The following is a 27,500-nucleotide window of genomic DNA, read 5'->3' on the forward strand; positions in this document are numbered from 1 at the left end:
AAATTTTCTAACTCTGTTTTTGTTTGAGCAAACACTTGACTTGATAGAAGTCTTCGGAAATTTAGGTAACACTAACAGTTTCAAAAAAAATAACATTGTTCTTGTAAAGCACTTTGTTTGTTCTTGTGAAATTACAGTTCTTCTTTTCCTCTACGGTAGAAATTGTTCCACAGGCTAAACACGTTTTTGTCTTGAAAACTTTAACGCAAATGTCCAGAGAATAAAACTTCAGGAACTTCTACAGTGTGTTTGCATGTGCTTGTGTGCATGAATATCTGATAGAATTAAATCACACATATACTGTTCACTGTCCACTTGTGTCGTCATATGTATGTCAATACTCAGACTGTAGTGAGAATGAATGAAAATAAGAATGAAAATAATGATTGTCAGCACATGAAAATGATCGTCAGCAAATTATGTCTAGGTCAAGTCGTAGTCTTTTAAGTGTGTAGGTGCATGACGTTGTCGGGCAGGCCTGGATGCAATGCCGGACATCTCGGCTGTCGATGGTGTAGCTCGGACAGGCGAGGGCGTTGCTGCAGCGGGCTGCGTTGTTGACAGGCGTCTTCCTGGAGATGGCAGATACTGTGGTGGTCCACTGGAGGGTGTGTAGGGTGGAGCAACGGACGGCGGGGCGTCTTCTTCATCCTCGTCTTCAGGAAGGGGACCAGGCTGAACCTGCTTGAAGTGTGACGAGTTGCGGGTGATGAGATGTTGGTCACCACGCTGTGCAGTGATCATGCTGCCCTTTTTCTGGATTATGGTGTAGGGACGGGGATGGAAGGGGGTTGTGAGAGTGTTCTTCTTTCTCTGCTTCACCAGCACCCGATCACCAGGTTGGAGTTGTGACGGACTTGTGTGACGGTGGATATTGGCATATGAAGCCATCTTCTGCTTGCTGACGTTGTCGCTGTGGGCAAGTCGGGCATGTAGAGGGGTGGGGTTGACAGGTGCAATGTTGGGAAGGCCAATATTCATTTTGCGGCCATGTAGCGCCTCAAAGGGAGAGACCTGTGTTGCACTGTGTGGTGTCCCTCGTACAGACGGAGGAAGATTTGGAGTTGCTTTTTCCAGTTCAGATTTTCTGCTTCTGAAGCTCGAATGTTGGCATTTAATGTTTCTATGAAGCGTTCAGCTTGGCCGTTCGCCTCTGGCCACAGGGGAGTCACCTTCGGTGCTTAAAACCACACATGGACGCGTAGTTGGAGAACACTAGTCCCTGGAACGGAGCACCGTTGTCTGATTTTACGGTTTGGGGAAAACCTTGCCTCGCAAAGATCTCGTCCAGCTTCGCGATGACAACTTCAGCAGATGTGGACGTGATGATTTCTGCTTCAGGGTATCTGCTGTACTCGTCGGTGACAACCATCACGTAATCACCTGTGGGGAACGGACCAGCAAAATCAATTGCTATGGAAACCCATGGTTCTGAGGGAAGAGGGGTAGGAATGACGGGCTCTCGGACAGATGGGCCAGGGTATGATGCTTGACACGGGATGCATGTCTTCACGATTTCTTCTACCATCTTGTCGATTCCTGGAAACCAGACCTTTTCTCTGATCAGTTTCTTGGTTTTGACTATCCCTTGATGAGACTGATGCGCAATCTCAACGACTTTTCGTTGGAGACTTGCGGGAATGATCAGTCGGTGTCCTCGTAGTATCACGCCATCATGTACAGAGAGTTCATCTTTGAATCGGGCGTATTCTGTCAAGTTGCAGTCCCATCGTCCTGACTGGACTGCACACATCAGGTTTTCTAGCGTGTCATCCTGTTGAGTGGCGTCTCTCACTTCCTGTACTGTCATTGCTTTGGGATTGCGTTTCTGGTGACGTACCTTATGTACTCTTCTCCAGCGTTTTCCGTTTTGGTGGCGTTTGAGGGTGGCGGCTGATGTAGTCTGCTGGATTTAGATCATCTCGTCCTGGACGATATATCAGGGTCATGTTGTATGGCATCAGTCGCAACCTCCACCGCTCAATTCTGGCTGTTGTCGGCTTCCGGCTTTGCATGATTCCAAGAAGCGGCTTGTGATCGGTGACTACAGTGAATGAAGATCCATGAAGATACAGGTGAAAATGTTCTACTCCGTAGACAACCGCCAACATCTCTCGGTCTGTCTGTGAGTAGCGTTGTTCTGTGTCTGTCAGTGCTCGACTGGCATAACAGATGACCTTGTTCTTCTGCATCAGAATAGCTCCAAGTCCAATGGGGCTAGCATCAACCAAGACTGTTGTGTCTTCCGTTTGGCTGAAGTACGACATGACAGGAGTGTTTGTCAACGAGTGTTTGAGCTTGTCGAACGCTTGTTGTTCTTCTTTTGTCCATTTCCACACAGTCTCTTTTCTTGTCAGCTTCCTGAGGGGTTCTGTGATTGAAGCATAGCCGGGGATGAATCTTGACATGTACTGTGTCATCCCGAGGAATGATCTCACCTCACTGACATTTTCTGGTGCGGACGTGTTTGTGATGGTCTTCACCTTCTCAGGATCTGCAGACACTCCTTTCTCGCCAAACTTATGACCGAAGAAAGTCAGTTCATTCACAGAGAAGACACACTTTTCCTTGTTTAGTCTGGCACCGTTCTCTTCAAGTCTTTGTAGAGTTATTCGCAGACTTTCGTCATGATCTTGTTGTGATTTGCCATGTATGATGATGTCATCTGACAAGTTTCTTGTGCCGGGGATGCCTTGGAGTAGACCAGCAATGGTGTTTTGAAAGATTTCTGACGCCGCGTTGACACCAAAAAGTAGACGCTTGTACCTTCTGAGTCCAACATGGGTCGTGAACGTTGTGATGTACCTGCTGTTCTCTTCAAGTTCCAGCTGGTGGTAGGCGTTTCTCATATCAAGTTTTGAGAAGACAGTAGATCCATTGAGGTCTGCTACAAGATCATCCATTGTAGGCATGGGGTGTTTTTCTCTTGAAATCGCCTTGTTTGCTTCTCGCATGTCGATGCATACCCTCACGCCTCCAGTCTTCTTTGGAACAACAACCACTGGGCTGATCCATGGGGTAGGGCCTTGCACTTGTTCAATGATGTCGAGACGTTCCAATCTCTCCAGTTCGGCTTCAACATCTTTACGCACGTGGAATGGAATGCGCCTATGTTGTTGTGCCACAGGTTGAATGTTCTGGTCAATGTGAAGTTTCACTTTCACGTCCTTGATTTTGCCGACTCCATCACTAAACAGTGAAGGAAAGTCATCAGCGATGATCTTTGGCGAGCTTGTCGAAAAAGCAAACTGGATGATTTTCAGCGCCTGGGCTGTCTCGGCACTCAGGAGATTTCCGGTACCTTCTGTATCCGTTATGTATATCTTGGCGTTGACTGTCTTTTGGCGAAAAGTTATGTCAGTCATGAAGAAACCTTTCATCGGAAGTGGTGTCTTGGATCCAAATGCATAGATGAGTGGACATGGATTGTGAAGTGTTGCTTGTGGGCGTAATTTGCTGAAAACGCTCCAGGAAAGAACATTCACTGTCGCACCTGTGTCGACTATGAAAGGTATCTGGGTGTCGCATATGGTCGCGTGGACGACCGGTGTCTTATGAATCGCTGTCTTCTGTTTTACAGCAAAAACTGACTCGTCGCTTGACGTCTCACATCCAACTTCTCTGGAAACTGTGATATCTTCCACCACCACGTGTCTGACTTTTTGGCTTTTACAGACACGTGCAAAATGTCCGATTTTTGCGCAAAGTTTGCATGTCTTCCCTTTCGCTGGACATCCTGCTTTATGTGGGAACTGTCCACCACAGTAGAAGCATGTCTTGCTGCTTGAAGCCGTGTTATGCGTGCGTTTGAAATCCTTGTGACCATCCTTGTGGGACTGTGAGTGTGATTGTGAACTGCGAAAGTGATGTGATCCACGACTCTGAGAATATCTTCTCTGCTTGTTGATAGAGAGCGCGTTGACTGATCCCTCAATTTCTACAGCACGAGTCTCAGAAAGTTCCAAAGCACGAGCTTCTGCTAACAGATGGTCTAGGTCAAAATTGTCACGCAGAGCTCGTCTTCTTAGACGTTGTGAGTGACAACCCTGTAGAATCTGAGTGAGTATCTCTTGATCATTGTTGTGGAACTCACATGTAGATGCGAGTGCTCGCAGTCTGGTGTGGAATGTATCTATCGATTCACCCTCTAGTTGAGTCGACTTTCGAAACCGGAGCACTTCGTATGCAGTGTTTTTCTTGGGGGTAAAGTACTCGGTCAATGAATCTCTGAGTGTAACATACTCGTTTGGTACTGCTCGTCCTTCAACCTGACGCGTAGCACCAGCTCCTTTCTTCTCCTCGCTGAAAGACTCTACAATGTTGTACACTTCGTCACCACAAAAATGGAGAAGCAATGCCTTCTTTCGAGCATCTGTTGTTATGTCAAGCGCACAGAGTAAGTTTTCGAAACGTGCTACCCACCTTCTCCACCTGACGCCGGCAGATTGTTCGTCAGAAAATACGTTGAACTTCTCGAACGAAGGTAAAGCAGCAGCCATTGTTCTCACTCGGATATCCTCGTCGCCAGTGTAATATCTTTCATTCGTCCGCTATCAGTGATAACAGGGAATCAACACAGCTCGTGTGTTTTGTTTGATATTTTATTCAGGTTTGGCACATGGTTGTGAATGGTGGTTGAGTGCTGGGCGGAAGTGCTAAGACTCCCAGGGTGCAATATACTAAATAGTATGTATAAAACATGGATCGGAATACGATCGGAATAATAGGGTCATGGACACAACAGTCTCTGTGATCATTTTTTTTCTCACTTCAGCAAGTTTGAAATGTTGTTGTGTCTGGTGCTACAAATTATAACGCAAAGTGCACCAGTAATTATTTCGTAACCACAGTTCAGGTCACCATCTCAGAACTCACTAGGGTAAGACCTGACCCTTTCCCTAACCCTAACCCTAACCCATGGTTCGTTCGGTCAAAGGGTCGCATACTTTAAGTCCCAGATTGGCGCACGCGCATTGGCCGCATTGAGAGGGAATGTTTGTAAATGTTATGTTTTATATTATGTCAAGTGTGCTGCTTTTTTTCAGTTCGTGACTTTCTTTCTTTCTTTCTTTATTTATTTGGCGTTTAACGTCGTTTTCAACCGTTCAAGGTTATATCGCGACGGTCAGTTCGTGACACCGTATTGTATTGTAATACAGAGACAGACAAACATTCATGTCAAACAAACAGAAACACAGACATAATTATACTTTTATGAAACATTACACACAATAAAATAAAAACAGCTTGAGACGTTTTCCAATGGTTTTATTCGTTATCCCCATAGGGGTAAGATGACACTGAAAGATGTGTAGGCCTCGCACTGTTTGGATTGCACGATCAAACAGTGTTTTCAAAACTGCAAAGCTCAGAGAAAAACAGAGACAGACAAACAGGCTTGTGAAACAGACAGAAACACAGACTTATATTAAACATAACACACAATAAAACTAAAACTGTCTGAGACGTTTTCTAATGGATGTATTCGTTATCCCCATAGGGGAAAGAAATGACACTAAAAGGTTTGTATGCCTCGCAGTGTTCGGATTGCACGATCAAACAGCGTTTCAAAACTGCAAAGCTCAAACGAATGTACACTGAAACATGTTCGACTTAAACTGAATACGTTTATCGTTTCTTTTTTTTTCTTTTTTTTTATTTCAAATATTTCTTCTTTTTTTAATCAACTTGCAAAAGTTATTACTGTGTGCCATTAATTCCAATAACAGGCACTTTTCACATTGATTTCTTTTACACAGTTCAAAGTATTTAGGGATATCAAGCAAACACGCTTAAATAGGAATATTATCCTCACCCAAAAACCTGTGTACAATATTCAGCATAAAAGAGTAGGAATATTTTTCAGATTCATTTTAATTACTTAATTTACCCATCGCTGGTAAAATCGGGTCGCTTCCTCCCAGTAGATAGCAAGGAGCAACGGAGTCGCGCAACCCAGGTGTCTGGGTGTTTAGGTGTATTCAGCCACCTGCACTAATGGGTGAATGACCAAGGTCGTTTACGTGCCACAGTGGTGAATGTGAATGAACGCATATGCGCTGTTATATCATTGAGGAACAAACAACAACTCCAATTATAAGTTCCCTCCACTGTATTGGTTCAAATACATGACACAGTTATGATAAAAAAAAATATACACACATACACACACAATCATGAAAAGAAAGATATCAGGGTTATGGATTCAAAACCGGGTACTCACAGGTTTGAAAACATGGACAAAATCTGTTTGACAATCCCGTGCAAAAACTAACACAATAATCTTACCAGGAGTCTATCAAAGATCGCTACCCGTGCGGTATACAGAAAAACACACACACAGTCCGTGAAATCTCTGGCACACAATATCCACAGTACAGATACCGACGTACTGCTAGTGTGTAAGTGAAAAAGAAAAACATTCACAGTTCACAGTTAGGATTTAGACCAGACTGTGACAATCGTCTGATCTAGTTGCTAAATACTAAGTATACCTTAAGTAAATATGTTCTCCTGAACATGGCTTAACTCAACTAGATCACACACAAAAAACTGCCGATCTGTCCGTTCACTTGAAAAAGTATCGGTGTACTTGATCCTCCGACTGGCGATCTCGACCTAACCAGTTCATTTCGTCCTGTGACCTCTGTGGTCCAACTATACGGACTTTACCGTAACCTCACTGCTAGCGTCGTGAAAGTCCCGTCGAACTTCAGCTAAACTGATCCATAGAAATAAGATATTCGGCGGCTTCTCATATGATTCTTCTTTCCCGGCATCTGGCCGCAATCCTCCTCTATGGACAGGTTACTAGACGCACTGTTAAAGTGCTTTGACTATTGCGTCTCAGGAAACACAAGTAAGGGCTGGAACCTTCTCCTGCATTCTCTCCGGGCATTTTCTTCTCCCGCGCGATTACATCGAGACCTTTCTCTTCGATGGACAGTCGTCAAGTCTGCTACTAAACTAGCTACAATTCACGAAGCTGTTCGCTGGTTTGTGAGCTCTGTTTACTCCGTGCAATACACAATTCCACGTGTATCTCGTTGGCTTTCGAGGATCGTGAAGGACCCAAATGCTAACTCGGCCTGACTCAGTTGTTAGCCGTTTGATTTTCTTCACGGTGACACGGGGGTGGAACATGGATACCGTCCCAGAGTCTGCACATAAAGTTGACCCGCGTCCGTCCCGGCCCGGATTCGAACCTGCAACCATAGGATCACAAGTCCAGCTAGTGCTCTACCAACTAAGCTACCGGGCCTCCGCTAAGGGAAAAGATGGCGCTACAAGACATGCCACAATACAGGTCAACACAGCAAGTCGCAGCGGACATAATATACATGACCTGGCACGGGAGAATAAATCAACAAAATAAAGACAATAAACCGTTTCAGCCATTGCTATATATACAACTACTTGGCTAAGCATACATTATCCACATTTCAGATGAAATAGAAAATGCTACATGGCTTCCCGTGTCATACCCGGCTTACATGAGTTGCTTTTTTTAAATATTGAAATACGAGCAAATACAACGGATTCAATGGTCAAAATTAAACGTGTAATATGTTAGCAAAGGCGAACTACATTGTAGTACTGTTAGAGTCTGTGTCACAGCGGCGGTATGTTTGCCAAGTGAAGTGAAGTGGTAAGTACAGTAGCATGAACATCCTATCTGAAGATCAGCAGGGTAGTTATGTTTGACGAGTAGTATTAATAGTCTATTTGAAGATCATTGGGGTAGTTAATACGGCGAATCCAGGTCTTGATAAATTGAAGCCACGCCCACATCTCTCATGATCAGTCCATCGTATGTGTTGGGATTTTCTGCAAGAACAAACACATTTCTCTAACAATCCCACAGAAACAGGTAAGAGTCAGCCACTTCTGCTCGGTATGATTAACGTGTCCTACACAGCCGTGCAACACAGATGGCATTTGCTCCAGAGCATGTTGCATGTTGAATCAGTCATTCAATCTCTTGAAGGGGTGGCAAGTTGTCAAAATGTTAAAATGTTTTGGCGTTGGAGCAAACCGATTTTGGGAATGTATATCAGACATTTCCTCTGTCTCTTTCTGTCTGTCTGTCTGTCTGTCTGTCTGTCTGTCTGTCCGTCCGCCTGCCTGTTAGTCTGTCTTCCTCGTGGTGTATCAGTCTCACTCTTTCTCTCTCTCTCTCTCTATCTCACTCTCTCTCTCACTCTCTCTCTCCTTACTCTCACTTTCTCTCTCATTAACACACACACACACACACACACATACACACACACACACACAGATCGACACAGACACACACACACACACACACACACACACACACACACACACACACACACACACACAGTAAATGAAGGTACATTTAGACATATACTAACCAGCAGCAGCGGTAGGGCGTTGTTCAACAAGACGTTGTTCAACAGGACGTGGTTCAACAGGGCGTTGTTCAACAGAACGTTGTTCAACAGAACGTTGTTCAACAGGACGACTGACGTTACCAAAGGAGGACATCTGATTGTCATTGACGCGAGTCTCTCTGCTCTTGGTGTGTGCTGCAGGTCCCACAGTGATGTCATCATTTGAAAATATCATAATTAAAATTTTGCTTTAAATAATCTGAACAAAATGTTAAACTCCCTCTCCTGTCTCGTTTGATTTTAATTTAAACAAGCACGCAAATTATTTTATTTTATTTGTTATTTTTTTCTGAATTTACAAATGAGGTTAGAAATTGACACATTAGAAATCAAGAAAATACCTTTTTTTTTAAAGAGAATATTGTCACAGACTTTGAGCCCCACACTTTCATGGACAGACCCACACTCAAATGTGCAGAACATCTACAGTGATGGCCTCAATCTGGCAACACACAATGAACAAGATAGCACGTACTCATGCGTCCTTTCAAGACGATGATGACGACAGCAAGGATGACGACATCGATGATGATCAGAACAGCGACGACAGCTCCAATGATGACGCCAACATCCGGGCAGTCACAAGTCTTTAACCTGTCATCCTTTGACTTGTCTGTCCCTGTTGAAACTGTGGTGGTTGTGACTGGTAGGTAACAAACACACCATCAAAATGGCTTAGCACAGTCAAAGGTGGGAGGAATACAACAAGGACATGTTTCGTCTCTAATTTAGGGTTAATTAAAACTTTAATCAAGGGCATGTAATTGCCCTACATACAGACATTGCTATATTGGCAAGTGAATCACGTACATTGTACAACAATTAGTACATTTTGTAATCATCATTTTGAGATACAGCCACTAAATGTGACCCTCCACCACGAAATGAGTCGCATGTCACCTTGCGCGGTTCTGCGCTAGGCTTAATAATTATAAGTCCGGGGAGTGTCTGGTAACAGTGTGTGGGTCACCTTAGTCACAGGCTTATAACTCAAACAGTTTTCGCTCTTTTCTAAAACGTTTTTCCCCACTGGATAGAGCATAACAAACTCTTTATGAAAATGTAAAAATATGAAAATCACGCAAAGGTGACATGCGACTCATTCCGTGGTGGAGGGTCACAAATATGCTATAACATTGAACATTCACTTCGATTCCATTGTACTTTCATGTTGATTCTAAGACTAAAACAAAATTAAAGGCAACGAAATGTGTGGACATGGTGCGCGTCGAGTTTGATCAAATCAAATAAAAATCTTGCATTGGAGCAGAGTCGCCATTTGAAGCATGAACAAGAGGCAAAGCCTTCAAGGCTCACGTAAGAAATCGACAAACAGTAACACAAACTCAATCACTCCGTCACACATACACACAGTAACACACACACACACACACACACACACACACACACACACACACACACACACACACACACACACACACACACACACACACACACACACAGTAAGCATAGGTGAAACTGTGCAAGAAAGCGAGACCCTGGATCTGCCAAGTAGTCTCGGCCCGCTCACAATAACAATGACCGAGACTTTCAGTAATTCCTTTGCGTGACGTCTAACCCTCTTACGTCATAATGTGACGTCTTCAAATAGTTTCTATCACACACGTCAAACACTTTTGACCGAGACGTAATCTTCTTATGCGAGCTTTATCCATAGACTCGGAAATGTTAAAGTTTCTATCACACACACACACACGCACGCACGCACGCACGCACAGACAGACAAAGTTTATCATCGCATAGGCTACACTTACGTGAGCCAAAAATAGCGAAACATCCTGAACGAAAATATCGCCTCACCCTCCACAAACATTCACCAAATTGTCAATTAAAGAAATAGATTCAAAAACAAATGTCCACTCTTCAAAAACATTCATATACATGTAATACACTATTCACATGCAACTATTCCATAGGAAAATAAAATTCACACCATTGTTACTGTAATTAGTTGATACTATACAAACAATTGGCATAAATAGCAGAAGATTCCAACCTCAGGTACACGTACAAAGCACATGTAGATCATTTAAAGAGGTATGCCCACGCACACAGGAAATACTCACCACTGCCAGAAGAGATACCCGGGGTTGTAGGTGCTACACCTACATTAAAAAAAAATATAATATTAATTCATACATTATTTTATTTGATTGTTCAACCAATCAACCTTTTTCACAAATTCATCAATTACTTATGTCAGCATTTCTCTGCTGCCTATACTCTTTATTCCAATAACAATAAACCCTCAATAAAGATCTTGACAGCTCAGAAAGATGCCTGGAGATATAAAATATCGTTATTTCCACAAGATATAGATAACACGTACATCATAACCATATTCATCCAATTATATAAAGGTATTCCGGACAAATATTGCAGGACATGCTGCATTGGTACTTGCTCCACTGATTCGTAACAGTGTGTTTGCCTCAGCGCAATGCAGTGTAACTCTTCCATGCCCATAATCAAAACTACAAGAGTTATTTCCTGAATTCGTCTATTTACAGCGTACTGAACTCCATACGACCAAGAGACACAGTGTAAGTTATGCAGTACGGACCGTCTTTAAAGACACACCCCTTCACAGTTCCGGTCACCATCTCAGGTCTGGCCAGGGTTGTGCATGGGGTAAGACCTTTCCTCCATTTGGACACATACCAACATTTGGACACATACCAACATTTGGACACATACCAACATTTGGACACATTCCAACATTTGAACACGTACCAACATTTGGACACTTTCCAACATTTGAACACGTACCAACATTTGGACACATACCAACATTTGGACACATACCAACATTTGGACACATACCAACTTTTGGACACATACCAACTTTTGAACACATACCAACATTTGGACACATACCAACTTTTGAACACATACCATTTGGACACATACCAACATTTGGACACATACCAACATTTGGACACATACATACCAACATTTGAACACATACCAACATTTGGACACATACCAACATTTGGACACATACCAACATTTGGACATACATACCAACATTTGGACACATACCAACATTTGGACACATTCCAACATTTGAACACGTACCAACATTTGGACACATACCAACATTTGGACACATACCAACATTTGGACACATTCCAACATTTGAACACGTACCAACATTTGGACACATACCAACATTTGGACACATACCAACATTTGGACACATACATACCAACATTTGGACACATACCAACATTTGGACACATATCAACATTTGGACACATTCCAACATTTGGACACATTCCAACATTTGAACACATTCCAACATTTGGACACATACCAACATTTGGACACATACCAACATTTGGACACATACGAACATTTGGACACATACCAACATTTGGACACATACCAACATTTGGACACATACCAACATTTGGACACATACCAACATTTGGACACATACCAACATTTGGACACATTCCAACATTTGGACACATTCCAACATTTGAACACATACCAACATTTGGACACATACCAACATTTGGACACATACCAACATTTGGACACATACCAACATTTGGACACATACCAACATTTGGACATACATACCAACATTTGAACACATACCAACATTTGGACATACATACCAACATTTGAAGACATACCAACATTTGGACATACATACCAACATTTGAACACATACCAACATTTGGACACATTCCAACATTTGAACACATACCAACATTTGGACACATACCCACATTTGGACACATTCCCACATTTGGACACATACCAACATTTGGACACATTCCAACATTTGAACACATACCAACATTTGGACACATACCAACATTTGGACACATACCAACATTTGGACACATACCAACATTTGGACACATTCCAACATTTGAACACGTACCAACATTTGGACACTTTCCAACATTTGAACACGTACCAACATTTGGACACATACCAACATTTGGACACATTCCAACATTTGAACACGTACCAACATTTGAACACGTACCAACATTTGGACACATACCAACATTTGGACATACATACCAACATTTGAACACATACCAACACCTCAATATCGTGACGTCTTCCTGTGAAGAGTTAGAATTTTGTTATGGATAATGTTTAAAGTTTCTAGTGACTTTTAAAATTCGTAAACAATTTACCACTCTCCACACATGGCACACACGCTGTAAATGTTGTATGTAACCAAGTGGAGGGATGGTCTTATCTTGATTTTGTACATTCACTTCAACGTTCACACCACAATTAATCTGTCAAGAGAAAGGGGGAAGTTGTAGGAAGGTAATTCATAACCGAGTTACCGAGTAACCAAATATTCTTTTACGAGCACTGTACATTTTCTGTACAGAGTTTTAACTCTTATTATTTCTTTAATCAATCATTACCTGATTCGGATACAGTGCCAACAGAAATAACCTGCGCATTTGCTTGAGCATTCTGACTGCCGGACACGTCATTGTTGATGACGTAACAGCGGTACTCTCTGTCTGTATCGCTCAGAGTCAGATGACGTGTGAGTACGCTGACCTGACGGTTGTAGCAGGAGTTGGTGGTTGTTATTGAAGAGTCTGTTTGGATGTCAGCGCTGTTATCACCAATGTCACGATAGGGCTGCCAGTTCTCTAACCCTGGAAAACGGTTTCCAACCTGGTACTGCCAGATCCACTCAAGCTGCAAAATGAGACAACTCTTTGAATTGCAATGCAAGAGAGAGTGAGTGTTTCAACATACAGAGAGTAAACAGATTTATCCTACATACGTGAGAGAGACATCCGTGAGATAATAATCGTTCAAATCACACGTGTGTATATCATGTAAATGAGGTCATGTCAAGCAAGTCTGGCAGGGACCTGTTTTTCCACTGCTTATGATGCCAAAGTCACCGAGACAAACGTCATTATAGAAACAAAAATTGCGCTCGCTAATTACCCTCGATGAATCTTTAGAACTAACACGTCACGCCACACTTTCAGAGTGACGTTTCTTTGCTTTGACGTAATAGATTGCACGAGGCTTTAGAAGAGATCGAGGTTCCAAAACAAGCGTCTTCAATTTAGCTGCCTCGACAGCAAGACATTTTCAGTAAAATACACGTAAGTACATTATGTAGGATAAGCAGAATACTACATGGCTTGCTGTGTCGTACCAGATTTACACTCGTTGCTTTTTCAAATAGCGAACAGCTCGCTTTCGCTCGCAGTTCAATATTTTTAAAAAAAACCTCGTGTAAATCTGGTACGACACAGCAAGCCATGTAGTATTCTCTATGTAACACAGTGTATCCAAGAGAACATTATGACAACATTACAGCAACAACAAAAAGCCTTGTTCCATTCCAAAATCCTCAACTGAAAAACAATTACTCTGGAAAAAGACATGCACCGCTACCGCAGATGTGCTGTAGTGATAAGCTATTACACTAGCAGTGAAGTCAGAATTTTTTAAATTCAAAAACCATATACGACCATCCCGGAATTCTCCCACTCTATTTGGCTCACACTCTTGCCATCACATAGACATAGAAAACTGTATTATCACAAGACTAGAAACTCGGGAGTGGTGCATCACAGCATACAACATAACACGTAAGAACATAAAACAGTAATATTCATACACTGCAAAGCCTCACAATCTTTGCATTTTTGCAACCATACATTCTAAACCCTTCCTATGAACAGAGGGCAGATATCTGAATTGAAGTCACTGCCTCTCGCAATGAAGGTAAGATAACTCACAACTTGAAGGTAAGATAACTCATAACATGAAGGTAAGATAACTCATAACATGATTGTCCTACTTGCGAGTCATCCAGCACAGTGCCAACAATACCATCACATCGCATCAGCAGTGTGTCGTTGACCCTGTGGGTGGTCACACCACTAGGCTCTGTCGTCATAGTGATACTGCCAGGGCTCACTGTCAACAGAGAACACACACACACACGCACATATACACACACACACACATACACACACACACATACTCTCTCACACACACACACACACACACACACACACACACACACACACACACACACACACACACAGCCCTTAGAGTGGGTTGCTCCAGATGAACTAATGCCGCTTGAAAAACCAGTTACGGTGCGGACAAGGTACGTGTAATGGCTACCTAAAATACTATTTTGTTGCAAATCATATTTGTTTTGCGTGCGCATAGTTCGAGCAAGACATATGTTTTGAAATCGATAAACGCATTGAGCTATTTTCAGCTTTCGGGAAAAACAATAACAAGTCCTTGAGTTGTCTCCAGTTTCTTGAGTGCGGGTTATTGAGGAGTTTCAAATCAAGATGTACGCGTGCACCTTCAATTAAAAACGTCTTTGAAAACACCTCAAACGGATTAACACATATATAATCTGACTAGTGTACACACCCATGCTTCGTGAATTAAGGTTTCACTAGCTGTTATTAAGGGATTCTTAATTGCTTACTGCACATTTATCTGACGGCAACTGTTAGGTTGAGACGTGCATACCCACCTGAAACCTTAATGGACGGATTTGTTGGCGGGCTGGCTATGTAAAGGTGTGTTAAGCTCATATCTCCGCTTTTACTAAAGCTATAAACCTATTTTACACACTCCGTATGCACCGCAATTGAAAGCTACTCACCAAATGTCAGCTCAATTGAACGAAGATAACCAGAGATACAAGTCTAATCCGAAGACAAACCAAACAAGTCGCGTAAGGAAAAATTACTACATTAAGTCAAGCTGTCGAACTCACAGAATGAAACTGAACGCACCGCTTTTTTCACCAAGACCACATACTCGTAGTTTCGTCAGTCCACCGCTCGTGGCAAAGGCAGTGAAATCGACAAGCCATGCAGAATAGTGCAGTGTAGTGGTCGCGCTGAGCAGGATAACACGCTTTTCTGTATACATGTCTATTCTTTTTAGCTTACTGAGTTTGTTTTTAATCCAAACATATCATATCTATATGTTTTTTTGAATCAGGCACCGACAAGGAATAAGATGAAATTGTTTTTAAATCGATTTCGGAAAATTAATTTTAATCATAATTTTCATATTGTGAATTTTCAGAGCTTGTTTGTAATTCAAATATAGCATATGTATATGTTTTTGGAATCAGAATATGACGAAGAATAAGATGACATTATTTTTGGATCGTTTAATAAAAAAAATATTTTTAATTACAAGTTTCCGATATTTAATGACCAAACTCATTCATTAGTTTTTAAGCCACCAAGTTGAAATGCAATACCAAAGTCCGACCTTTGTCGAAGATTGCTGTGCCAAAATTTCAATCAATTTGATTGAAAAATGAGGGTGTGACAGTGCTGCCTCAACTTTTACAAAAAGCCGGATATGACGTCATCAATGGTATTTATCGAAAAAATGGAAAAAACTTCCGGGGATATCATTCCCAGGAACTCTCATGTCAAATTTCATAAAGATCGGTCCAGTCGTTTAGTCTGAATAGCTCTACACACACACACGCACAGACAGACAGACAGACACACACACACACACACAAACACACACGCACACATATACACCACGACCCTCTTCTAGATTCCCCCTCTATGTTAAAACATTTAGTGAAAACTTGACTAAATGTAAAAACAGAGAAACAGACAGACCAAATCCTATACACAGTCCGTATATACGGCTGTGTAAAAATGCTTATTCGTGCAACTCTGTCACACCGTCTCATGGTACGTAAAAGGAATTATTTTTGAGCGTAAGTCAAATGTACACAGTCTGCAGGACAATAAAGTCAAAAGCTTCTATATATATTATACTGTGTGTGTGTGTGTGTGTGTGTTCGCGATGCACGGCCAAAGTTCTCAATGGATCTGCTTCATATTTGGTGGGCATATTCAGGTAGACCCCGGACACAACCTGGTCGATGAGAATTTTCAACACGTGCTCTCAGCGCGCAGCGCTGAACCGATTTTTGTTTTTCTGTTCATCTTCCCAGATCCATTCCCAGTAACTCTTCCTTATCTTCTCTTGTGTTTTCCGTTTATCTCCCTTCCTTCGTGTGGCGTCAATCCATATTCCCATTACTATTTTTAGAAGGTCAATGTCCACAACGCTCAATCCATATTCCCGTTACTATTTTTAGAAGGTCACTGTCCACAAAGCTTTCATTCATTACTCTTCGTTATCTTCTCCAGTGTTTTGCGCGTTTATTTCCCTTCCTTCGTACGGTGCGCCGGCAAAGCCGGCGTACACCCGGCAAAGCCGGGTCCCCGGCGAAGCCGGGTATTCGGCTCTACTTCTTCCCGGCGAAGCCGTACCCGGCGAAGCGGGTATTCATCTAGTATACATATAAAAGGAAAACCCAAACCATGATTCTTAGAGAGAGGGTGAATGTCCAGTGGCTAGTTTAGCTGTATTCGAAGCGAGAATGGGACTTGGGATTTAGCATGCATACAAACCTGTATCTGGGCAATTCAAGGCAGATGAGGTCATTATACCCTCAGCAGAGCATTGTCTAGAGTTTACTCCCTTGCTGCTTTGTTTACATGGTTACAGGTAAAGTTGTCTCAGTCTAGCAACTCGTAAGCACAGTATTGTGACATTCACTATATTAGTGTGTTAAAGACCATAGAAATAGCCCGTGTTCAACAGTTATTTGTTTTATTCTACAGCAGCTGCTCCTGAACTCAGCAAAAAAAACGTACAGCGACACTCTTTGATCGTTTTACCCACAGCTTTTACCCTTCCAGCCCCCTCCCCCTTCCCCCCTGTGAACATTGCGTGCATATGCATACTTGCACGAAGACCGTGTGTGCGTGCGTGTGTATATGCGTTGTTGTGTGCGGGTGGGAATGTCAGCGAAAGAGAGAGAGAGAGAGAAACAGCGAGAGAGAGAGAGAGAGAGAGAGAGAGAGAGAGAGAGAGAGAGAGTGTGTGAGAGAGAGATAGAGAGAGAGAGTGAGGGACAAGACAAGACAAAATCTTTATTATCGAGGGTAATAGATAAGCAAGAATATTGCTTTTTTACATCCAGCCCTCGCCCTAATATAGAAATTATTAAATCTTATTAAATAATCACAGGGATTATTTGAAAGCAAAGGGTGAAAGAAAGCACACACACACAGAGTAAATGATTAAATGTGTGTTTAAAAACAACAATTTCTGTAACGGTTTGTTTTTTTTAATCTGCGTCTCTCTGTTCGTCTCTCTGTCTTTGTCTGTCTGTCTGTCTGTCTCTGTCAGGCTCTGTCTCTCTCTCAAACCACATTACAAATTATTTAAAAAATTAATAAGCAAGAGAGCTCGAGAGAGAGCGAGAGAGTCGAGAGACTCAGACTCAGACTGACTCAGAACTTTATTACAAAAGGATAAAGTTTTTAGGCAAAGCCTATTCTTCCAACCTGTCCTTTAAACAACACCTAAAGACAGACGGACATAAAAAATAAAACTTCAATCATACAAGATACAGAATTACATTGTATGGATTGCAACACAATGTGCATTTGAGGAACACCACGTAATAACTAGGTTAATTTATGCACTCGCGTGAACAAGAAACTGTCGAGCTTCACAGATGTCGTCGTTAGGGAGTTTTGGGTTTTGTTTTACTACCATAGGAGGATGTTTGAACTGTAAATGCACTCAGCTGCAACAAAAACGCAAAACGAAGGCTGTAAGCTGCACTGTGCCTTTAACACTAGCACAAAATGTTCAACAAAATAACAATCGAACAAGACATTTCATTCACGAATGATGTGTGAGCGTGATTGTCTCTTAAACATTTTCACTGAAGTTGCATTTCTTATCTGTTGGGGGAAGGAGTTCCAGAGAAAAGCTCCCGAGAAGGCTAAGCTCGATTTGTAGAGGTCTGTGCGAGGTATAGGAGGGATGATTTTTTGGGACCCATATCTTTTTGTGGCATGTTTGAAATGTGATTGCAAATATTTGATAGAGAGAGAGAGAGAGAGAGAGAGAGAGAGAGAGAGAGAGAGAGAGAGAGAGAGAGAGAGAGAGAGAGAGAGAGAGAGAGAGAGAGAGCAAGAGAGAGAGAGAGAGAGAGCGAGAGAGAGCGAGAGAGAGCGAGAGAGAGAGAGAGAGAGAGAGAGCGAGAGAGAGCGAGCGAGATAGAGAGCGAGAGAGAGAGAGAGGGAGAGAGAGCGAGAGAGCGAGAGAGGGAGAATGAGAGAGAGAGTGAGAGAGAGAGCAAGAGAGAGAGAGAGAGATAGAGAGAGAATGAGAGAGAGATAGAGAGAGATAGAGAGAGGAAGAGAGATAGAGAGAGGGAGAGAGATAGAGAGAGAGAGGGAGAGAGAGAGAGATAGAGAGAGAGATAGAGAGAAAGATAGATAGAGAGGGAGAGAGATAGAGAGAGAGATAGAGAGATATATATATCCTGTATATAGATAGAGAGATAGAGAGAGATATATATATAGAGAGAGATAGAGAGAGAGATAGAGAGAGAGATAGGAGGTATTACACACCGGTACGACCGAACTAAGGTATCAATAAATTACTGTTGTGCAGCGGGTTGAAAGAATACCCTATACCTCGGAGATATACCTTCACTCGGTCTCAACGACGTCACGTGACATGTTACATGGTGGAAGAGAATGTTTTCGCTTATTTTCCACCCTGAGTTCGGTAAGACTGAAACTCAGGCCCTTCAATCAGAGGTGGGCTTATGATATGCTGGGTGATCTCAGAATAACCCCTTTTAGCGGATGAGCGTATGATACGAAGAGCGGGGCACGAGGTGAGTGTCTGCAGAAAAAATGTAATAACTCCTAAAATACTAATTATCCTGCAACCATATTACAGTTGTCAAAACTCGAAATGTAGCGCTACTTATTCACGTTGCTCTTTTTACAAAAAAATGCGTATCTATTGAATAACTATCCAAAACACAAGGCAGGTCGCTGATTTGTGGTCGGGTGCTCTTATGAAATACCCCCCTGTGCGCTTATGATAGCTTGATTTTTCGGATCGGATGCGCTTATGACTGGTTTTTCGCTGCGCTGCTTAGTTCCCAGTGACTTTCTTGCTACCTTGTTGCTACTAAAACGTATACACATTATTTTATTTAGCCCAGAGATACTACAGATCTCTGTTTAGCCCTTTGCCGCGACAAGGTTTGCCGATACCGGCACTTGTCTCGACAGTGACGTCATTCATAGATGACGCCAATCATAAATGACGTTTGTCAAGGGAACTTATGCTTTCAAGTGTTGCTGCTTCCAGTGACAGGAAGGTATAGAGATAATATAGTTCTCTGCTTCACCAAATGTAACGACCAATAGTGAGATGTTTTGTGTCTTTTTATACTTCCTACTGATACTGCCGACAAACTAGCCAGAATTGCACTATTGCGCCTAGACAGAAAAAGGGTTAGACAAAAATGCAGCCTCAATGACATCTCTCAGTTATTTCACGCTCATTATCCTAGCAACACACACCACTTTCATTACCAGCTGTGACGTCTGCTTCTCGTTCTAGGGCTGATCAGTGTTTAACAGAGACAAGTGCAAAGAAGTAATAAGAAATTTAATAATTCTGTACTTTCAAAAACATGCACATGATCATTCTTGCAGACATCAATCCCTTTCTCTTAGAATCTTCAAATGAAAGTTTTGTAGATTATGATTTCGCTGGTGTGATTTCACACACACGTAACAACATTGTCTTTCTTCTTCTTGTTGCGTAGACGTTTGATATCGAAGCGCGGAACGTACTTCTTCTTCTCGTTGAAAATATATTTCGGTTTACACAAATGAAGACATGAAGTTAATGTTCACAAAATATAAAGTAGTCTACTCATCATGATAAACTCGATCTGGGTGACACTTGGGGACGTTGGTGGTTCCTTCCGTGGTTACCGCTGACGTTGCCCTTCCCACAGTGTTCACACGACATCATTTACACAAGCATTGTACACCCCTGTACACTTGCACCTTCTGCAACACACACGTGCAATATCTGTTATTATCAAGTATGATTTCCATCGATATCATTCCATTTGTTTCACTAAAACAAACACAGAAACAAGAGTTCACAGACTGACACAAACACATGGAAAATGAACAATACCTGTGTTTTCCTGTGAATCAATAATGTTAAAATGTATTAGCGTGTTTTACCTGCGGTTAGTGGACCTTTGAAGATCGCAAAAATGTGGAAATCCGTCCACGGAAGGTGAAACATATGCTAGTGCAATCTACGTGGCTGCGTTGATTGCTGCCATCTTGGAGTCAATGAAACGGTCAGAGCATTGCATCCTAGCAACCTCAACTGAATATATGTACAGGTCATATTCACGAATTAATACCAATGCACGCTGTTTCCTTTTGTTCTCTTCGTTTAAATTTCTTTCCATGCAGATAAACACATTCTTACCTTGTACTAGTTTTGGACTAATGGCGCGAGCGTTGACGTCATATGCATACAGTGTCGTCATGACGTAGTCTCGGTCATTTAACCTCGTTTTGTGTACGCAACTAGTGAAGTCTCGATTAATATGAGAGAGGGAGTCGATACACGAATTCCATTCGTCACATAACCCCATGGATCAAGATAATTATCCTATCCCAAGTAGATAATTATTCATCGTACGACGCTCTGCTCATATAATCTGCACCGTGGTTGTCCTTCCCGGGGATAACACGTACGGTGAACTCGTATGGCTGCAGTTGGAGGGCCCATCTCATCAGACGAGGGTTGTTCGGTTGTCGTTGGAGATGTTTGAGTGGGCGATGGTCTGTCTCAATGGTGAAGTGTTTCCCGTACAGATACCGTTCGAACTTTCCCACTCCCCAAACTGTAGCTAGGCATTCTTTTTCTACGGTGGCGTACCTACTTTCTGCTCCGTTGAACTTCTTGCTTTGGTACGCAACAGGTCGTAGAGTCTCTTCGTGCTCTTGCATGAGAACAGCACCCATTCCTTTGTCGGAGGCGTCCGTCCTTAGCACGAAAGGTTTGCTGTGGTCTGGCATACACAGCACAGGTTTCTGTGAGATTTTCTCTTTGAGTGTCTCAAAACTCCTTCTCGCTTCGTCGTTCCAGACAAGCTTGTCTGGGTTGAACTTCTTTGTCAGGTCGGTTAACGGAACAGCTATGTTTGCGTATGACTCGATGTAGGATCTGTAGAAGTTGCAGAGTCCTAGGAACGACCGTAGTTCCTTCTTCGTGGTGGGTGGGAGAGCGTCTTGAATCTTCTTGATCTTGTCGCTTTCTGGCCACCTTTTTCCACCTCCCACTTCGTGTCCGAGGTACGGCAACTCTGTGTAGCCTATGTAGCACTTGGAGGGTTTTGCCGCCAAATTGGCTTCTTGTAGCCTCTGTAGTACTGCCTTCAGAGCTGACATGTGCTCTTCCCAGGTTTCAGTTGCTATAAGCACGTCGTCCATGAAGTGGTGGACGTCTTTTCTTCTGATTGGATTGAGTAGCTTCCTCATCATGCGGTTAAACACCCCTGTCGCTGTTTTCAATCCAAATGGCATGTTGGCCCAACGAAATTGGCCCGCTGAAGTTGTGAATGCCGTCTTGTCTCTATCCTCCTCCTCTATTGGGATCGCCCAATATCCTTTCGTCAAGTCAAGCTTTGAAAAGTATTTCGCCTTTCCTAAACTTTGAAACAGATGGTCGACATCGGTGATGGGTTCAGCGTCGAACACTACCACGTTGTTCAGAGCTCTCAGATCAGAACAGAAACGGTACTTTCCGTCCTTCTTCTTTATCAGGACGATGGGAGAGTTGTATAGAGAGTTTGCAGGTTCGATGACATGCAACTTCAGCATTTCTTCAATTTCCTTTTCGACAGTTTCTACCATGGCGTGAGGTATGGGTCTGGGTTTCACAAAGACTGGTTTCTTCTCTGTCACTTCAATGGAACATTTTTCCAGGTTCGTCGTCTTTGGAACATCTGTTAGGAACTCTTCAAATTCTTCACAGATCATCTTCGCCTCTTTGACCTTTGCCTCGTCCAATTTCTCGTCGAAATGGATGTTCTTCACATTTTCGGTTCTTTGAGTTTCTAGGAGGGGTAACATCTTCTGAGTGTCATACTTGAAAATGTCATCGTCCATCGTGTTGTCCTCTTCCATGACAACAGCCACGACCTCTTCTCCTCCGTCTTCTTCATCACTTTCTTCTTCGTTTGAAGCAGGAACACTCGCTTGGGCAGATGAACTGGGATTGGGAGTGGCGGAACTCAATTCCCGTTCTTGGTACTCCTTGATGAGGTTGATGTGGTAGATCCGTGTTCTTCTGCCAACTTGGATCTTGTAGTCGAATTCATTCAACTTTTCCACAACCTTGTAGGGGCCTGACCATGTAAGTTCCAGCTTGTTGTTCTTCACAGGGCGTAGAAGTAGAACCCGTTTTCCGACTTCTGTCGTCCTTGGTTTCGTTTTCTTGTTGAAGAAATGGGCTTGCTTGCTGGCCGCTTTCTTCATGTTCTCACGTGCCACGTTGCACGTTTCTTCTATTCTGTTCCTGAGGTTGACTACATATTCCGCTGTAGTCTTCTGCTCCCCTGAGATTTCTTCTTCGGTCCATGTTTGGCGCAGCACTTGCATGGGTCCTTTGACAGATCTCCCATACAGCAGCTCAAACGGCGAAAATCCCATGCTTTCTTGTGGAGCTTCTCTGTATGCGAACAGGAGGGCGGGGATAAACGTGTCCCATTCCCTCGGTTGATCGATCGCTAACTTTTTCAGCATGCTCTTCAGTGTGGAGTTGAACCTTTCGACCAAACCATTCGCTTGAGGGTGAAACGGTGCAGTCATATTGTGTTTGATGCTGAGAAAGTCGTTCACTTCTTTCATCAGGTGGCTGGTGAACTGTGTGCCTTGGTCCGTTATCACTTCATCTGGGATTCCCAATCTAGTCCACATCTCCCAGAGAGCTTCAGCTACGGTGTCTGCTTGGATGTTTTTCAGGGCTACAGCTTCGGGGTATCGGGTAGCGTAGTCAACAGATACCAAGATATATTGTTTCTTGCTCTCCGACATAGGTTTGACCGGGCCGATGATATCCACCGCAACTCTCTTGAAAACCGAACTGATGGGTGGCATCCTTCCCAGAGGGACTTTCTTTGTCTGACTTTTCGGTGCAGTTCTTTGGCATGTGTCACAGGACAAGCAATACCTACGAATGTCTCCTGCACACCCTGGCCACCAGAATTCTGCTCTAATTCTGTCAGATGTTTTTCTTTGACCTAAGTGTCCTGCCATGGGGTGATCGTGACCAAATGAAAGAACTTTGTTCCTGAGTTTCTTCGGAACGATTACTAGTGAACGGTCGTTTCCGTGGCGATCTTTCGTTGTTCTATACAGGATTTCTTTCTTGTATGAATACCGTATCCCATTGATCCCTTCTGGAGAGTTGGCAAATTGCCTGATGGTCTTCAACGTAGGGTCACTTGCCTGTTCTCTCTTCAGATCAGCTGGCGAATACAGTCTTTCTTCTTCCTTGACTCCCTGTTTGTGACTGCAGCTTGGTTTCTGGGCGTCTGCTGTCGCTTGTGCTCTCGTGGTAACAACAGCTGCCGTCCCAGGGTACCACGCTGGGTCTCGAACAGGATATGTGGGAGTCAATTTCTTCTCTTTACCTAGTCCATACCATTTACCTATGAGGACAGGGTAAATTGGGTCGTCCATCACCGTTACTTCTGTCTCGGAGACAAAGTAGGGTGAATCGATGTGCACCACGGCGGTGTGGTACATCTTCTTGGAGTCTTTCTCTGCCAGAGTAGTCTCCTTCATTTTCGCTGAATATGCCTCCTTTGGCACAAACTTCTTGCTGACAATGATACCAGTACATCCAGTGTCTCTCAAAGCGTTGACAATTGTTCCATTCAGCTTCACTGGTACCACTTCGGCGCATTTCTTTTCCTTGCAATTTCCGCAAAGTTTTTCTAAGAGGATCGGTGTCTCAAGTGTATCTTTCTTCGATGAAACTGCACCTGCTGTGTCTCTCTTGTTTGGACAAAAACGAGAGACATGCCCTTGCAATTTACAAATGAAACAACATCCAGATGCTCGCAGTTTCCCTCTCTCGGCGTCACTCAACTTGGCCTTTAGAGTTTGATTTGCGGGTTTTGTTGATGGAGCAGCTATTCTTGTTTCTTCTTGGGGAGAACGACGTTTTTCAGGCTTGACGTACGTTGATGAAGTTTTGACGTTCGATCTAGATTGTTGATATGTGTTGGCTATCATCCCAATCTCTTTGGCGCTCTTAGGGTCTCTATCCCTAATGTGAACGGCGAGGTCAGGAGGAAGGGTGTCCAACACCTGCTCACGGACCAACAAATCTTTGAGATCTTTCACATCTTGGTCGCATTCTGCTAATTCCACCCACTTGTCTAGATACCGTTCTAGCTTCGTGATGTGCTCTTTATACGTGTCAGTGGCGCTTTTCTTGGTTTGGCGAAACTTCTTTCTATAATCTTCGCTAGTGAGTTGGAAGCCCTCATACAAAGCGTGTTTGAGAGTGTCGTAGTCATTAGCGTCTTCCTCGTTCAGCTTTGAGAAGATGACTCTCGCCTTACCCTTCAGAAAGTACACTACACGTGAAGCTTTTGCTGTATCACTCAGGTTACAGTCTCGAGCATAATGCTCGAACTGATGGAACCAGCTCTCGATGTCATCACGGTCGTCTAGAAAAGGAATCTTGGGCTTGAAACCATCATCTTCGCGAATACGTCCTGGCGAGTTGTTGTTCCTGTTGCCCTCTTGGTTGGCGTTCTGGATTTTCAACTGTTCCAGTTGGAATTGTCGTTCAGCGTCACGTTCTAGCCGTAGTCGTTCAGCGTCACGTTCTTGTCGTTCAGCATCACGTTCTAGCCGTTCAGCTTCACGTTCTCGTTCCTCGCGATCAAGAGTTTGTTGCTTCTCTTTCTGATCAAGAACAAATGCACGCAACTCGGCTCCTTCTAACCCCAACAACTGTCCTTCGGCCATTAGCTGTCTAGTCAACTCTAGCGGATCTACACTTGTGGACTGAGACATATTTACAGGTGACACGTCCGTGCACGCCTGTGGATCAACCTCTTCGTCGTTACGGTTGCTGTCAACTTGAAGAGAGAGATGAACACTCTCTTCTTCGTCAGCAGGAATTGGTAACGAGTCTATCACCTCTTCCCGATCGTTACCGACAGTAAGGGTTTTTCTTCCCTTCTTATCCGTGGTCACTATGGGAAGAGATTTGTCGGCCGGCTGTTTCCGTGCCAACTGGGCTGCGATGGTGGACTTTCTAAAATTATGAGCTGGAGAACTGTCGTCACTCATAAGTCACCTCGCGTATTATTCCAAAACGTACAAAATGTATGTTGCTCAAACACCGTCGAGCTACTAAATTTCGGATCAAATTACAAAAAGAAACAGTCGGGCATCGCCTTCGTGCACAAAATGCAAGTCCTAGTTTAGCTCTACTTCTACTGTACTTTGAAATAATTCTTCAACGTATGTTACGTTACGTTTCCACACAACCACCCAAAGAGTTATGTTTCCACGTTCTATCGTGAGTCAGTTTACTTCTATCTACCAACGAGAACTTACACTGTAAACTTTATTTGACTCTTTCTGGCGAAAAGATCAATCTTTCACTCGATCGAACGTTGAATATACAAGATGTATCAACTCAACTGTCAATTCGCATCATTTACTGTGTAGATTAATTTACAGCCACTTCTACAGCAAGTAAATACGACTGATATCCACAAGTCGATTATATAGCGCTTCACAGGGAAATACAGGTATTAATCCTTACCTCTTAGGTACCTGACTCCCACCAACCTCCCGCGTAATTTAGAACAAACTAAGGGGAATGATGGTTCCGATAGTACGTGCAAGAATACTATCACACTGATGAATTGGAACACCACAAATAAAATTGGGAGCTAACAAATCAAAAGTGGTCTCGCTAAATATTGATTTTTTAACGTGTCGTTTCAGCTGACAACACTTCCAGTTTTTATTTTACCGTGTGATAGGGCACACGTTGAGTTATAGATCTGTGATAAGTAATATAACTAAAGGTAAATAAATAAAATTATATGATGAGACGATGGCGATGAAGTACGAACATTTACAATACAAATCGACATGCAAGAAACCTACAGCAATTTTGAAACGAGAAAAATTTGGAACGGCTGGATCGAAAGTAAAACGTTGATTCAATATCCCGGACGAGCCCCCATTGTGACGTCTGCTTCTCGTTCTAGGGCTGATCAGTGTTTAACAGAGACAAGTGCAAAGAAGTAATAAGAAATTTAATAATTCTGTACTTTCAAAAACATGCACATGATCATTCTTGCAGACATCAATCCCTTTCTCTTAGAATCTTCAAATGAAAGTTTTGTAGATTATGATTTCGCTGGTGTGATTTCACACACACGTAACAACATTGTCTTTCTTCTTCTTGTTGCGTAGACGTTTGATATCGAAGCGCGGAACGTACTTCTTCTTCTCGTTGAAAATGTATTTCGGTTTACACAAATGAAGACATGAAGTTAATGTTCACAAAATATAAAGTAGTCTACTCATCATGATAAACTCGATCTGGGTGACACTTGGGGACGTTGGTGGTTCCTTCCGTGGTTACCGCTGACGTTGCCCTTCCCACAGTGTTCACACGACATCATTTACATAAGCATTGTACACCCCTGTACACTTGCACCTTCTGCAACACACACGTGCAATATCTGTTATTATCAAGTATGATTTCCATCGATATCATTCCATTTGTTTCTCTAAAACAAACACAGAAACAAGAGTTCACAGACTGACACAAACACATGGAAAATGAACAATACCTGTGTTTTCCTGTGAATCAATAATGTTAAAATGTATTAGCGTGTTTTACCTGCGGTTAGTGGACCTTTGGAGATCGCAAAAATGTGGAAATCCGTCCACGGAAGGTGAAACATATGCTAGTGCAATCTACGTGGCTGCGTTGATTGCTGCCATCTTGGAGTCAATGAAACGGTCAGAGCATTGCATCCTAGCAACCTCAACTGAATATATGTACAGTTCATATTCACGAATTAATACCAATGCACGCTGTTTCCTTTTGTTCTCTTCG

General features: G+C 42.8%; 2 protein-coding genes across 2 annotated transcripts in view; both read right to left on the bottom strand.

The window, feature by feature from the left end:
- Window positions 1-5,251: 5,251 nt before the first annotated feature.
- LOC138974158 (uncharacterized) overlaps window positions 5,252-27,500 on the bottom strand; it is a 49,826-nt gene continuing 27,577 nt past the window's right edge. The window contains exons 3-8 of the mRNA XM_070346861.1: window positions 14,254-14,372; window positions 12,842-13,127; window positions 10,502-10,540; window positions 8,890-9,057; window positions 8,376-8,549; window positions 5,252-7,827 (exon numbers count right to left, since the gene is read on the bottom strand). Coding sequence (XP_070202962.1) covers window positions 7,745-7,827; window positions 8,376-8,549; window positions 8,890-9,057; window positions 10,502-10,540; window positions 12,842-13,127; window positions 14,254-14,372 — 869 coding nt within the window. The 3' untranslated portion in view covers window positions 5,252-7,744. The remainder of the gene's footprint in view (window positions 7,828-8,375; window positions 8,550-8,889; window positions 9,058-10,501; window positions 10,541-12,841; window positions 13,128-14,253; window positions 14,373-27,500) is intronic.
- Window positions 21,017-27,500, bottom strand: part of LOC138974409 (uncharacterized) — a 6,676-nt gene continuing 192 nt past the window's right edge. The window contains exons 1-2 of the mRNA XM_070347125.1: window positions 27,282-27,500; window positions 21,017-27,098 (exon numbers count right to left, since the gene is read on the bottom strand). The exon at window positions 27,282-27,500 is cut by the window's right edge and continues 192 nt beyond it. Coding sequence (XP_070203226.1) covers window positions 21,017-25,705 — 4,689 coding nt within the window. The 5' untranslated portion in view covers window positions 25,706-27,098; window positions 27,282-27,500. The remainder of the gene's footprint in view (window positions 27,099-27,281) is intronic.

The sequence above is a fragment of the Littorina saxatilis genome, linkage group LG8 (genome assembly GCF_037325665.1).
Source record: "Littorina saxatilis isolate snail1 linkage group LG8, US_GU_Lsax_2.0, whole genome shotgun sequence".
In the NCBI taxonomy this organism is placed as follows: domain Eukaryota; kingdom Metazoa; phylum Mollusca; class Gastropoda; order Littorinimorpha; family Littorinidae; genus Littorina; species Littorina saxatilis.